Genomic DNA, 14,962 nt, shown 5'->3' on the forward strand with positions numbered 1-14,962 from the left:
CGTGCTCCTGAAAGAAACTCCGAAACTCCTTAAAAATGGGTGAGTACTTGTAATCTGTCTACGTTTGTACTTTCTAAACAGAAAAAAGGCTTATTATCTTCTCTTTTTTCTGATTAAATGCATCCGAAATAGCCGGGTATTTTTAAAACCGAATATTTCCCCCCCTTCGTTTATAAAATAATTTGTATCCACATTACATCGTTGTTACAGATGAAACACAGATGAAAATGCAGCTAAAAACATTAAGGTGACGGCGCACCTACAAAAAAGTACAGCACCATAAAGCATGAACTATAAAAACACCATAAAACTCAGATAGACTAACAGACCACACGTTTCAACTAGCAGATAGCCGATGCTACAATAAAAACCCCAGCCAGATCTGGCGTCATAAAATAAATAAAGATGTTCTTGCCTATTTGACGCAAAGTCTGCGCCTCCCGTTTCGTCAAAGTCCCAGGCCAGTCCCCTCATCTTCTGGTCTGTCATCAAACAGTGGACCCAGCACAGAGGCCGGTTTTAGGGGGGGGGGTGGACGTGCGTCCTGTCCACCGGCGTCTACATCCCGGCGAGAGTGGAGAGCGGATGGCGGGGCGCTGCAGGCTCTAGAGCCACGGCTACGCCGCCTACGGCGTAGAGCCTAATGCACTGGTAAGATGCGCACGACATTGATCATTTTTGCAGATCTCCAATGCATCACAGAACTTTGATCCAGTTTGCCTGAACCAAGACGTCTTATGGGCTCCCTCGTCAGCCTCCACGGCCGGGAGAGTGCTGCTCATCTATGTTTTAGATACCTGTCCCAGTTAAACTAACGCAGCTTATCTTCCCAGAGCCACCGTCGTACGTCATCGCCACCAGAATGCATTGCGCAGGTAAAACATGGCGCCTCCCGCAGGTCAAAATATGTGATAAACATTGTAGATTTTTAAAGCAATTAGATTATTTTATGTGTTTCTAACAACGTATTTTAGTATAAGAGAACAATTGTGGCTAATTAGGGACTACAAGTCTTAATAACCAGGGTTCCTTTTAATAACTGAACCAGCACCCCCTTTGTGGCACAATATAAATGGTGCCCCATGTGAGGCTTTTAATATACCAGCTTTGTGTCAAATCTGATTGATTTTGTTGTTTAGTTATTACTTCCTGATAAGTCAGGTGGTGCCCCGTTTTGATTGATTCATTTGGATGAGTCATCTTCTTTATTCATTATTAATAACTATCATGAGACAATTATTAATAACTCTCTAATAACTGAACTAGCACTCCCTTTGTGGCACAACAGCCCATAGTGCCACCGCCACGTCATTAGGAATGGCTCCTGCATGACTGCTGCATATTATCTTACTGTTAACATCTTATCTAGTTGGCAGTTTCTTCAAAAGCCTCATGTGGGTCAGATGGAGAATGTCGTCTGGAGAATGTCGTCTGGGTTTTTCGTACCTTTTCCGACGGGGTCGTACCTTTTCCGTCGGGGTTTTTCGTATCTTTTCCGTGGGGGTTTTTTCGTCCTTTTTCCGTCTGAGTTTTTTGTACCATTTCCGGCTGAGTTTTTCCGTCTGGGTTTTTCCTACCTTTTCCATCGGGGTCGTACCTTTTCCGTCGGGGTCGTACCTTTTCCGTCGAGGTTTTTCATACCTTTTCCGTCAGGGTTTTTCATACCTTTTCTGTCTGGGTTTTTTGTACCTTTTCCGTGGGGGTTTTTCGTACCTTTTCCGTCGGGGTCGTACCTTTTCCGTCGGGGTTTTTCATACCTTTTCTGTCGGGGTTTTTCGTACCTTTTCCGTCTGGGTTTTTCGTACCTTTTCCATCTGGGTTTTTCGTACCTTTTCCGTCGGGGTCGTACCTTTTCCGTCGGGGTTTTTCATACCTTTTCTGTCGGGGGTTTTTCGTACCTTTTCCGTCGGGGTTGCACTTTGTGCAATTTATAAAATTTCCACAACACCTGCAGAACCGACCACAAGGGTCCAGATCTGGATGTGCATTTCCTCTGGCTAGAGGGATAAAGGCATGGGCGGCTCACTCATGGGGATAGACGGGAGAGTGGAGGAACTGTAAGGTCTGGATTTGGACCCTAGTGGTCAGTGTGGTTTTTTCTTCTTCGTTTTCCATTTCAGAATTTGAGGTCCAGTTTTAATCATGTGATCAACAATTGAGTGGATCAATGTTCTGCAACCTTTGAACACAGAAGCTGTAAAGATAAAATAATCAGTGACGTGAAAAAACTGGTTCCAGCTGGAGTCGGCATCACCGTCAACACTTGTGAGGACATACAGGAAACAAGTCTGGTAAAGTGAGACACACACACAAGAGTTGGCATGAAGCTCCGCCCACTATAACTCCACCAGGAAACCAGTCGGTCCAGATTCTTGACTGATGACTAACCCTCAGACATCAGAAATACTTTCACTACCGAACAACGCAGCCAAAGTCAGAACCCTGCGACCGCTGGGGCGTCCTTGCACTCACCCTGCTTCAGCCCCCTCAGGCAGCTCAGAAGTGAAAGTAACTGACAGTCTGAACCGTCAGCGTCGACCGGAGAGAACATGGCCTCTAGCTCGGAGGAAGACCTCTCGTGTCCCGTTTGCCAGGACATTTTCAAAGACCCGGTCGTTCTGTCGTGCAGCCACAGCTTCTGCCGGGCCTGCCTCCAGTCGTGGTGGGCGGAGAAGGAAACACGACCGTGCCCGTGCTGCCAGAGGAAGTCATCGAGGACCGACCCTCCTCGCAACCTGGCCCTGAAGAACCTGTGCGAGGCCTTTCTGCGGGACGAGGAGCAGCGGGCGGCGGCAGGGTCCGAGCACATGTGCAGCCTGCATGGTGAGAAGCTCAAGATCTTCTGTCTGGACCACCAGGAGCCGATCTGCGTGGTCTGCCGGGACTCCAGGACTCACAGAGACCACCGGTTCAGCCCCATCGACGAGGCGGCCCAGGAACTCCGCCAGGAGCTGCAGAGAGACCTGACCCCCCTACGGGATAAGCTAACGCTCTTCCAGCAGGTGACGGGGGACTGCCTCCTCACAGCAGACTACCTCCCGGTCCAGGCCCAGGAAACCGAGAAGCAGATCCGGCAGCAGTTTCAGAAGCTTCACCAGTTCCTGGAAGAGGAAGAGAAGGCAAGGGTGGAGGCGCTCAAGAAGGAGGAGGAGCAGAAGAGTCGGCTGGTGAAGGAGAAGGTGGAGGCTCTGACCCGGGACATGGACGTTCTTTCAGACACAATCAGAGCGACGGAGACGGAGCTGACAGCCGGAGACGTCTCGCTGCTGCTCAACCACGAGGTGGCGACCGGGAGAGTCAAGCAGGGCCCGGTTCTGCAGGACCCGGAGCCGGTTCCAGGGGCTTTGATAGATGTTGCCAAACATCTGGGCAACCTGACCTTCAAGATCTGGAAGAAGATGAAGCACATGGTGCGCTACAGTCCCGTGATCCTGGATCCAAACACCGCCGACCCGGAGCTCGTCGTGTCGGACGACCTGGTGAGCGTCACGTTCGGGGGGTCGCAAGATCTGCCGAGCAACCCGGAGAGGACCAGGTTCCCCGGCACCGTCCTGGTCTCCGAGGTGGTGGAGTCAGGGACCTACAGTTGGATAGTGGATGTTGAAGGCAACGCTGACTGGGAGGTGGGAATGCTGGAAGCCGATGGTGGCGACACAGCGGAGCCGCAGCGGTGGAGGATTTCACTCAAGGACGGTAGATACAAGGCGTTGGCTGGATCGGGCTCGGAGCAAGACCAGCAGGGGGTGACGCCCCGGAGGATTGGGGTTTATCTGGACTTCGACGAGGGGAATCTGTCGTTCGTGGATATTGAAACAGACACAGTCATGCACACCTTCACGCACAGGTTCACGGGCGTGATGTTTCCTTACATATACACCCGGAGCTCAGACCCATTGAAGATCCTGACATTCAAGGTTGCCGCCAAGGTATTGATTTAGTCGGGTCGGGACATCGTGGTGGTTCCAACATCTGAACCCCCGAGACGAGTCAACATCCCCTGGAAGGTCGTATCATCGTCCACCTCGTTTGCATTTGACATTCTTTCAATTCAATTCAATTCAATTCAATTTTATTTATATAGCGTCTAATACAACAGATGTTGTCTCTAGACGCTTTCCAGAGATCCAGAACATGAACATAAACATAAACATAAACATAAACATAAACCCCTGAGCAATTATTATATAAACAATGGCAGGTAAAAACTCCCTTAGTGGGAGAAAAGCCTTAAGCCAAACAGTGGCAAGGAAAAACTCCCCTTTAGGAGGGAAGAAACCTTGAGCAGGACCAGGCTCATAAGGGGGGACCCTCCTGCCGAAGGCCAGACTGGGGGAGTCAGGGACGTCGACAGCACAGCAGGCAGGTGGAAGCAGCAGCGGGATGACCAGAGGGGGGGGGAGGGCCGGGAACACAGGCCAGAACGCAGCTCCTGAGGCTCCGGCCTGCAAACATACACAAAAGAAAAAAAAAAAGGGGGGCCGGCACAAGAAACTACAGGAACGATGGACAAAAATGATAGCTATGAGATATTTATAATAAATAAAAATGGTAATGGAGAAGAGAGGCAGGGAAAAGGAGAGGAGAAGAAGGGTGAGAGGCACCGCCCAGCGGATCATGTCCCCCCTGCAGCATAAGCCTATAGCAGCATATCTACCACCAATCTATATTTGAGACTAACTATTATAGTCTTGTTCTATAGCTGCAACTATGACTACTGACTCTAACACACTAGAGTTTACACTACCTAGAGATTTACCAGCACCAGCTACTGGTTTACTAAACACTAACTATAGGCTTTACTTAACAGAAAGGTTTTAAGTTTAGTTTTAAAGGTGGAGGTGGTGTCAGCCTCCTTAACCCAGATTGGAAGTTGGTTCCATAGTAATGGTGCCTGATAGCAGAACGCCCGCCCTCCAAATCTACATTTAGATACTCTAGGAACTACGAGTAAACCTGCACTCTGAGAACGGAGAGCTCTGCCAGGAGCATAAGGCACTATCAGGTCCTGCAAATAATGCGGAGCTAAGCCATTTTGGGCTTTATATGCAAGTAATAAAATTTTAAATTGAATTCTGAATTTTACGGGCAGCCAATGGAGCGACGCTAACACTGGAGAGACGTGGTCTCTCCTGCTGATTCCTGTCAGTACTCGTGCTGCTGCATTCTGGATCAGCTGGAGCCTATTCAGCAAATTACTTGGACATCCTGCTAATAACACATTACATGCAATATTACGGAGATGGAAAAACGCTATTTTACAAACCTGATTAACATATGGTTTGAACGACAAATCCTGATCGAAAATAACACCAAGGTTTCTCACAGTTGCACTGGAAGCCATCGCAACACCATCTAGTCCCTTCCTAAGGTGCTCTGGACCAAGAATGATAAACTCTGTTTTATCTGAATTTAGAAGCAAGAAATTTCTGGACGTCCAGTCCTTGATGTCCCTAAGACATGCCTAAAGTTTAACTAACGGTTCTGTTTCATCCGGCTTCATAGACAAATAGAGCTGCGTATCATCAGCATAACAATGAAAATGTATGCCGTGATTCTCGATTATACTTCCCAACGGCTGCATGTATAAACTGAACAAGATTGGCCCTAGCACTGAACCCTGCGGAACACCATAACAGACCCTTGACTGTTCTGACGAAACCTCATGTACATGAACAAACTGGAACCTGTCAGATAGATATGATTTAAACCAACGTAGAGCTGTCCCTTTAATCCCAACAACATGCTCTAACCTGTGCAGTAAAATGCCATGATCTATAGTGTCAAAAGCAGCACTGAGGTCCAGTAGAACCAGTATGGACACTAGTCCCTTATCTGAGGTCCAGTAGAACCAGTATGGACACTAATCCCTTATGTGAGGTCCAGTAGAACCAGTATGGACACTAATCCCTTATCTGAGGCCATAAGGAGGTCATTCGTGACTCGAACCAGTGCTGTCTCTGTGCTATGATGCATTCTAAACCCTGACTGAAAGACTTCAAACAGATCATTTCTATACAAATAGTCACATAACTGGCTTGAAACTGCCTTTTCCAGAATTTTAGATACAAATGGAAGGTTGGAAATTGGCCTATAATTAGCTAAGGTGTCTGGGTCAAGAGAAGGTTTTTTAAGTAAAGGTTTAATTACTGCAACTTTGAAAACCTGTGGTACATATCCTAAGTTTAGGGATAGGTTAATTTGTTCTAGTATTGCCGTACCAATAAGAGGAAAAAAAAAAAAAAAGTAAAAAGTTCAAGTAAGTGACATTGGAAAGCCACTTACAGACCTGTTGTTGTTTTTCAATCAGCTGTGTGATTGCAGCAGATTACAAATATCTCGTCTTGTAAGACGGGTTGTAGTGAGTTGTGATGACCCTAAAAACTCTGACCTAAAACCTGTTTTTTGGGATTATACAGAAAACATTTAATTAAATGATTAAATTGTTGTATGTTATGTTTGAATCAGTGAAGTTTTTCTAAGCTTTTAGATTCATGAAAAACGTACAGAGTGACAATTATTTTGTTAATTGTTTTCTTTTTAAAAAGGAAAACAACAATACAAAGATACAAAAAAGTACATTCAAGTCCCTTGATTATATTTCTTAATGTCCCTCTCTCCGGGCCCGTCTCCGGTCCCCCCCGCTGCCTCTACGGCGGGGCGCCCCTCTGGTCTTGGAGGGCCGCTTTCGTGGGGGCGGGTGCGCCTGCCCACGTCGGCGGCCAGGGGCGGCTCTGCCTCTCCGGGCAGGCTGGCCCCCTGCCGGGTGGGGGTCGTTGGCCTGAAGGGTGAGGGCCTCCTGGCCGCGGGTGGCCGGGGATTGCCTGGGTCGCGGTCCGCCGCCGCGGGATCCCTGGCTGCTTCTTCCCGCGCCGAGGGGGCCCTGCCCGCGGGCCCCCTCGGCCGCTGCCGGGGGGGGGGGGGCCTCGCAGGGGGTGGGTTGCCTCCCTCCTACTTCTCCCCTCTGTGGGGTTGCTGGTGGCCTGGGTTCCGCATATACACACACAAACACACACACACACACACACACACACACACACACACACACACACACACACACACGCACGATCATATACACACACGCATACACACACATAGACATACACACTGGCTTGTTCACCTGCATGCTTGCTCTGTAGTTTTTGGGGTTAGTTAGCGGTAGCTTAGCTCAGACTGCGATCAGATCTCAAGATTTGGGTCGATTGCTGTTGTTGTTTTGGTTGGCTCCGTGCCGGTTTCGTGTTTTGTTTGTGGTTTTTTGTTGCAGATTTCCAGTGCTTGACGTGTGTCTCCGTGTGTTCCTGCTTCCTGGATTGGCAGTGGATGTCGTCACCCCCCCCCCCCCCCCAAAAAAAAAAAAAAAAAATCACTGGGTTTGTATGTATATATTTATGTATGTGTACGCATATGTATGCGTATATATATGTATATATATTAAATATAATAATAATGCACATATATATACCTTTGGTTTCTACCTTCATGGTATCAATCATTAATATGTGTGCAGACAAGGTAAAGTACATTCAAGTCACTTGATTATTTTTCTTAATAACAAGTCAAACTCCACTCCCTGCTGATAAGAACATGTAAATCTACCTGTTGACGTCAGTAAAGTTAATAGGTGAAACTCAAAGTTCATTCTTGTGACTGAACGGAGCTGAGACGCCATTTCAGGTGGAGGTTATGAACTAAATACCTGAAATAAAAGGACTTAAATCTGTGATTCAGAGGGACATTTAACTGGTGAGTTTACTGATTGAAGAATACTTCAAAGATTTGAAGAAATGGATGAAAAAACTCTTAAAGATTTCCTGAGCTGCCACGTTTGTTTAGAGACTTTCAAAGATCCGGTGTCTCTGAGCTGCAGCCACAACTTCTGTTCAAGCTGCCTGAAAGAGTTCTGGGAACAAAATAAAAACAGAAACTGTCCCATCTGTAAAAGAAAATGTTCCAAAGATATTGATGTGAACCTTTCACTGAAGGGACTTGCCGACTCTTTTGCTGGAAAACAGACAGGTGGATCGTCTGAGACTGAAAAAGAAGAAAAGAGGGAGGAGGAAGTTTGTAAGAAACACCCAGGAATACCTTTCCTGTTCTGTAGAGACGAACAGCGAGCGTTGTGTTCTGTCTGTGAGTTTTCTCTGCACCAGAACCACAAAGTGGTTCCTGTAGAAGAAGCAGTCGGTGAGCTGAAGGAGCTGCTGAAATCTGACTTAAAGTCTCTGCAGGACAAGAGGAACAAATACAAACGAGTGGAGAAAACATATGATGATCTGGTTCAACACTCCAAGAAGCAGCTGCTGTCCACAGAGAAGCAGATCAGAGCAGAGTTTAACAAACTCCAGCAGTTCCTGAAGGAGGAAGAGGAGTCCAGACTGGCAGCTCTGAGGGAGGAAGAGGAGCAGAAGGGGAGGAGAATCAGCGGGGAGAGGAAGAGGATCCAGGAGCAGATCTCCTCTCTGTCAGACAGCATCTCTGCTGTTGAAGAAGAGCTGCAGAAAGACAACATGACGTTCCTCAGCAGGTACAAACCCACCCGGGACAGAGCCAGAGAGCAGAGCTCAGTGTCAGATCCACGGCTGCTCTCAGGAACTCTGGTAGACGAGGCCAAACACCTGGGCAACCTGGCCTTCAGAGTCTGGGAGAAGATGGGGGACCAGGTCCACTTCAGCCCGCTGGTTCTGGACCCAAACACTGCAAGTTACTCTCTCTATCTGTCTGCTGATCTGACCAGTGTGAGGAAGGGAGATACATACCAGCAGCTTCCTGATAATCCGGAGAGAAACGTCAAGTATGCCAATGTGTTTGGTTGTGAGGGTTTCACCTCAGGGAAACACAGTTGGGAGGTGGAGGTGGGAGATCATCCTGACTGGAATGTTGGTTTGGTTAAAGACTCAGTTGACAGGAAGAACGAGAGATTTGCTTCACCTGAATATGGAATCTGGTGTTTATCGCATGGTGATGGAAAATACGCCAATGGTTATAGTGAGATCTTCACGGTGGAGACGAGTCTCCGGAAGATCAGAGTCCAGCTGGACTATGACGGGGAAAGGTTTCCTTCTACAACGCTGAAGACATGACACACATCTACACTTACAGTGACACTTTCACTGAGAAACTCTTCCCTTATTTAGGTGTTGGAGAGTCTGGTGATGCAAAAACGTCTGAGATCAGAATCTGTCAGACAAAGAATAGATTATCCTGAGATAAAGAAAACATATGTATGTGTCTTTAATGTTTTGATGGAATAACTTTTCCAAGAGCAGGATTATTTTAAGTAAAAAGTTCACGTGTAAACAAACGAATCTCAAAACTTTGAAAATACGACACATTTAAATATTATTGTAAAACATTCAGCGTATTTGTTCAGCGTTGAATAAGATACCAAAATATAAAAGTTTAAAAAGTTGTGATTCATTTTATCCAAGTTTGTATTCATGTTATAAATGTGCTGGAATCACTGGGACGAGATTTGATGTTTTACTTTCAAACTTTACTGTTTAAATAAATGTTGTAACCAGTTAGAAATATGACATAAAAATCCACCACGTTCCTAAATGTGAGAGCTATTTTTAATCAACCTGATGATTTTATAACATTTAAAGAGTAAAAGTCAAATAAAATCGGTTTTAAAGAACATATTTCTGTGTAAATGTAAGTGTTCAAAAGTCAGAGTTTATAAGTCGTTCCTCAAGTTTCAGTCCAAAGATCAGAGTTTTTAAACAAACTGCAACTAAAAGATACTAAAACATGAAAAACTGTTTAAACGTCTAAAAACACAGCTGGTTCTCATGTGAGCAAATGTTTCATAATTGTTGCTTCATATCTTTTTAAACCGTTAAATGTATCATGTTTGTTTATTTTATCATTCTTAACTGTGGTTCATAAAACCTTCATATGTGAAACATTGATTTTGTTTAAGTTTCTTTCAATCAAACATCTGTATTAACCTGGTAAACAAACATGATCATGATTTATTTTAATTATTTGATATCCTGATATAATAAACTGCATGTAATTTCTTTTTGGGGAAAATAAAATATGAATGAAGTGAAGTGACTTTGGTTTAATGAGTCTGTAAAAACAGGGAGACACAGGTTTCTATTTAAATCAGCGGTTTTCAAAAAAATATTTCCAATTCCCCAAGGGGGGCCTGACTGAAACAGTTTGAAACCACTGGCTTGAAGCTCCTGAGAGGTTCCTGGTTCTGGGTGAACCGAGGGGGAATCACCACTAGAGGGAGTTTGAAGCCAGTTCCTGCTGCTGCTGCTGCTGCTGCTGCTGGCAGGATGGTAATGTTAATGATAATATAATAATTATGATGATAATAATAATAATAATAATAATAATAATAATAGTAATACTAATTATACTACTACCAATAATAAGATTAGATTGTTCTTTATTTCTCCCTCAATGGGGAACTTCATTAATGATAATAAACAGAATAATTTAAATTTTTAATAAAGTAAAACAAAGTAAAGTAAAATTGGAAAAAAACAACAAATTATAAATTATGCAATAAAAAAACACTTTCAAATAAACGTAATTTAAATAAAATAAAATAAAACTACAACAAAGTTATAAAATAACAAAATAGCTGTCGTCAAACACAGATAGTCGTATTCTTTTTTGATTCAAAGGAAAAAAATATGACAATGGTGCTAAAAAGAGCACTTTTTTCAAAATGTTTCCACTTGTGAGTAATATTTCTTTCTACAAAAATGGTTAATCTCAGAAAGAATAACCGTAAAGTTAATGTTAATGATAATATAATAATTACGATGATAATAATAATAGTAATACTAATTATACTACCACTAATAATACGATTAGATTGTTCTTTATTTCTCCCTCAATGGGGAACTTCATTAATGATAATGATCATGATTGTTTTATTTATGTGCCCTGTGTCATATGGTGTGTTGTCTTTTATTTGCCTGTCCAGCACTTTGGACCATGTTGGTGTTTTTAAAGTGCTTTATAAATAAAGTTGTATTGTATTGTATTGTATAACAGAATAATTTAAATTTTTAATAAAATAAAACAAAGTAAAGTAAAATTGAAAAAATAAATTACAAATTATGCAATTAAAAAAAACACTTTACAATAAACGTAATTTAAAAAAAAACAAAAAAAACGACAACAAAGTTATAAAATAACACAAAATAGCTGTCGTCAAACACAGATAGTCATATTCTTTTTGGATTCAAAGGAAAAAAATATGACAATGGTGCTAAAAAGAGAGAGGAAAAAAAAAGAAAACCAACCTAACTTATCATGATATTTCTTCATCAAACTGGCTTTTATTATTATTTTAAATGTAATGTTTGATTTGCATTCTTTGGCTTCTGTATCCAGATTGTTCCATAAACTGAAACCTTTTACAGAAACACAACGTTCTATTAATTTGGTCCTGAATTTAGTTTTTTTAAAGATCTCTGTTCCTTTTAAGTTATACTTATTTTCTCTTTTTTCAAAATGTTTCCACTTCTGAGTAATATTTCTTTCTGCAAAAACGGTTAATCTGAGAAAGAATAACCGTAAAGACCGGTTCCAAGGTAGCACCAACTCTTTGCTGGTCTGCTGAATGTCCATCATGCTTTCTGGATTGATCTGCAGTAATGTTTGCTTTTCTTAAGACCTTGCTGATGTCTTTCCCTCCTAGGCTGAGTGCTTCAGGACAACAAACTGGCACAACATTTGCTTTTATAGAAGTACAAACTTGTTAAGTCCCGTGGAAGTGGTTGGTTGGAACGTTGTTAATGTTGCCTACTTTATTTTCCTATTTTTGTCTTTATCTTTGGTTAAAAGAAGCGTGAACTTGCATTTCCACGACTGCAACTGCTTTCTAAACTTCACACAATCCTGTTTATTCAGTTAAAGTCAGTCCTTGATTTTCCCCGGACCGCCGGGACCCAGAGGAAGTTGTGAGGCGACCTTGTCTCCGGTTACTCCGGTTACTCCGGTGATTTTAAAGTCTCTGAGATACACCACATAAAATCATTTATTAAGTTAGTTAATCTTTATTTCGGTCAATTATAAGCATGAAAATCAATAAGCAAGATAATAAACATTTACAGGTTTTTCTTTGGTCAACATGGGGATTATTTTGACCCAAAAGGTCTGGGCTTAAAGCAGAAAGATGATCTTGCCCTTTTAACATAATAGAATACGCAAAAAGAACAAATGAAGTATCATGAGGCTACACAAAATAATGATAATAATAATAATAATAATAATAATAATAATAATAATAATAATAATAATAATAATAATAATAACTGTAATAATAGTAATAATAATGATAATATAATAATAATGATAGCTCTGAAAACAGAAAGTGAAAAGATGCTAAGGAACCGACAAAACCAATTTAAGTTGTCATTTCATCTCATGCATGTGTATTGTGTCTATACATCAAATCCTACATACTATACATTCAATGTATTCAATTCAATTTTATTTATATAGCGTCTAATACAACAGATGTTGTCTCTAGACATGAACATAAACATAAATATAATTATAAATATAAATATAATTCCCCAAGCAATTATTACATAAACAATGGCAGGTAAAAACTCCCATAGTGGGAGAAAAGCCTTAAGCCAAACAGTGGCAAGAAAAACTCCCCTTTAGGAGGAAGAAACCTGGACCAGGACCTGGATCATCCTGCCGAAGGCCAGAGTGGGGGAGTCGGGGACGTCAGCAGCACAGCAGGCAGGTGGAAGCAGCAGCGGGATGACCAGAGAGAGGGGGGGTCATCCCGCTAGTTAGTTGAGAGTAACTATTATAGTGTTGTTCTCAGTGGCGAAACAAGTCAGCACCGGGCCCCGATGCAAGATCATTAAACCGGGCCCTGCCCATCACAATGCAAAACAGACACGCTGTGATTGACGCAATCTCACAGCAGATGCATCACCGTTCAAATGACAACGGGCACTACTGACAGCTTTAACCCTTAACACAACCACAGCGCAGATTGATATGTTTAAAAAAAAATCCCATATATATAGCACATATAACCAACAGCATAACGCACACAGTGCGCCGGTGTGCGACAGAACACCGGCAGTGCCAACAGCTGAGAATAAACCCACACAGCGCACAGATTGAAATTTGGTGGCACGGCGGCACACCACAAATGAAAACATCATAAACACGCATAAACACAAACAAACTAGTGATAGACTATCACTATAACAAATATTAATAATACATTACTTACAATTACAGTTTGACTTTCCGGGCCGGGCAAAGTCATTAATTAATTCCTGACAACAGTTCAACTCTCAAGCCTGAATTATGGTTCCGCGTTAAATCGACGCCGTAGGGTACAGCGTAAGGCGCGCGTCGCCGCGTACCCTACGCCGTAATCTGCGTTGGTGTAACGCGGAACCATAAATAAGCCTTAACTCCTTTCCTCTCCTCACTCGTCAACTCTTCCTCTACGCAAATATGGGTTACACATGCGCACTACACCGGCATCATCCGAGATCATCTATAAATTAAAATGTTTATTTAAACAACCAGACGCACGTCTCTGACGTCACACCTGCGCCCCACTCTCACACTAGATATATCTCTATAACCAGCCCATAACATTGATGTAAACAAAAAAAAAAAAAGTCTGCACGTCCCCAGGTCCTGCGCGTGCGGGCCCTGGACACGTGCGGGCCCCTATGCAGTCGCATTGTCTGCATATATGGTAGTTTCGCCACTGGTTGTTCTATAGCTGCAACTATGACTACTGACTCTAACACACTAGAGTTTACACTACCTAGAGATTTACCAACACCAGCTAGAGGTTTACTAAACACTAACTATAGGCTTTACTTAACAGAAAGGTTTTAAGTTTAGTTTTAAAGGTGGAGGTGGTGTCAGCCTCCTTAACCCAGATTGGAAGTTGGTTCCATAGTAATGGTGCCTGATAGCAGAACGCCCGCCCTCCAAATCTACATTTAGATACTCTAGGAACTACGAGTAAACCTGCACTCTGAGAACGGAGAGCTCTGCCAGGAGCATAAGGCACTATCAGGTCCTGCAAATAATGCGGAGCTAAGCCATTTTGGGCTTTATATGCAAGTAATAAAATTTTAAATTGAATTCTGAATTTTACGGGCAGCCAATGGATCGACGCTAACACTGGAGAGACGTGGTCTCTCCTGCTGATTCCTGTCAGTACTCGTGCTGCTGCATTCTGGATCAGCTGGAGCCTATTCAGCAAATTACTTGGACATCCTGCTAATAACACATTACATGCAATATTACGGAGATGGAAAAACGCTATTTTACAAACCTGATTAACATATGGTTTAAACGACAAATCCTGATCGAAAATAACACCAAGGTTTCTCACAGTTGCACTGGAAGCCATCGCAACACCATCTAGTCCCTTCCTAAGGTGCTCTGGACCAAGAATGATAAACTCTGTTTTATCTGAATTTAGAAGCAAGAAATTTCTGGACATCCAGTCCTTGATGTCCCTAAGACATGCCTAAAGTTTAACTAACGGTTGTTTCATCCGGCTTCATAGACAAATAGAGCTGCGTATCATCAGCATAACAATGAAAATGTATGCCGTGATTCTCGATTATACTTCCCAACGGCTGCATGTATAAACTGAACAAGATTGGCCCTAGCACTGAACCCTGCGGAACACCATAACAGACCCTTGACTGTTCTGACGAAACCTCATGTACATGAACAAACTGGAACCTGTCAGATAGATATGATTTAAACCAACGTAGAGCTGTCCCTTTAATCCCAACAACATGCTCTAACCTGTGCAGTAAAATGCCATGATCTATAGTGTCAAAAGCAGCACTGAGGTCCAGTAGAACCAGTATGGACACTAATCCCTTATGTGAGGTCCAGTAGAACCAGTATGGACACTAATCCCTTATCTGAGGCCATAAGGAGGTCATTCGTGACTCGAACCAGTGCTGTCTCTGTGCTA

General features: G+C 43.1%; 1 protein-coding gene and 1 pseudogene across 1 annotated transcript; both read left to right on the top strand.

Annotated features, from left to right (window-relative positions):
• The first annotated feature begins 2,487 nt into the window (after nucleotides 1-2,487).
• On the top strand, nucleotides 2,488-3,938 carry LOC133419739 (E3 ubiquitin-protein ligase TRIM35-like). The gene has a single exon (XM_061709144.1). The coding sequence runs from the start codon at nucleotides 2,550-2,552 to the stop codon at nucleotides 3,936-3,938; it is 1,389 nt and encodes a 462-aa protein (XP_061565128.1). The 5' UTR covers nucleotides 2,488-2,549.
• A 3,651-nt stretch (nucleotides 3,939-7,589) lies between these two features.
• LOC133419387 (nuclear factor 7, ovary-like) lies at nucleotides 7,590-9,238 on the top strand (annotated as a pseudogene).
• Nucleotides 9,239-14,962: the final 5,724 nt, after the last annotated feature.

The sequence above is a fragment of the Cololabis saira genome, chromosome 19 (genome assembly GCF_033807715.1).
Source record: "Cololabis saira isolate AMF1-May2022 chromosome 19, fColSai1.1, whole genome shotgun sequence".
Taxonomy (NCBI): domain Eukaryota; kingdom Metazoa; phylum Chordata; class Actinopteri; order Beloniformes; family Belonidae; genus Cololabis; species Cololabis saira.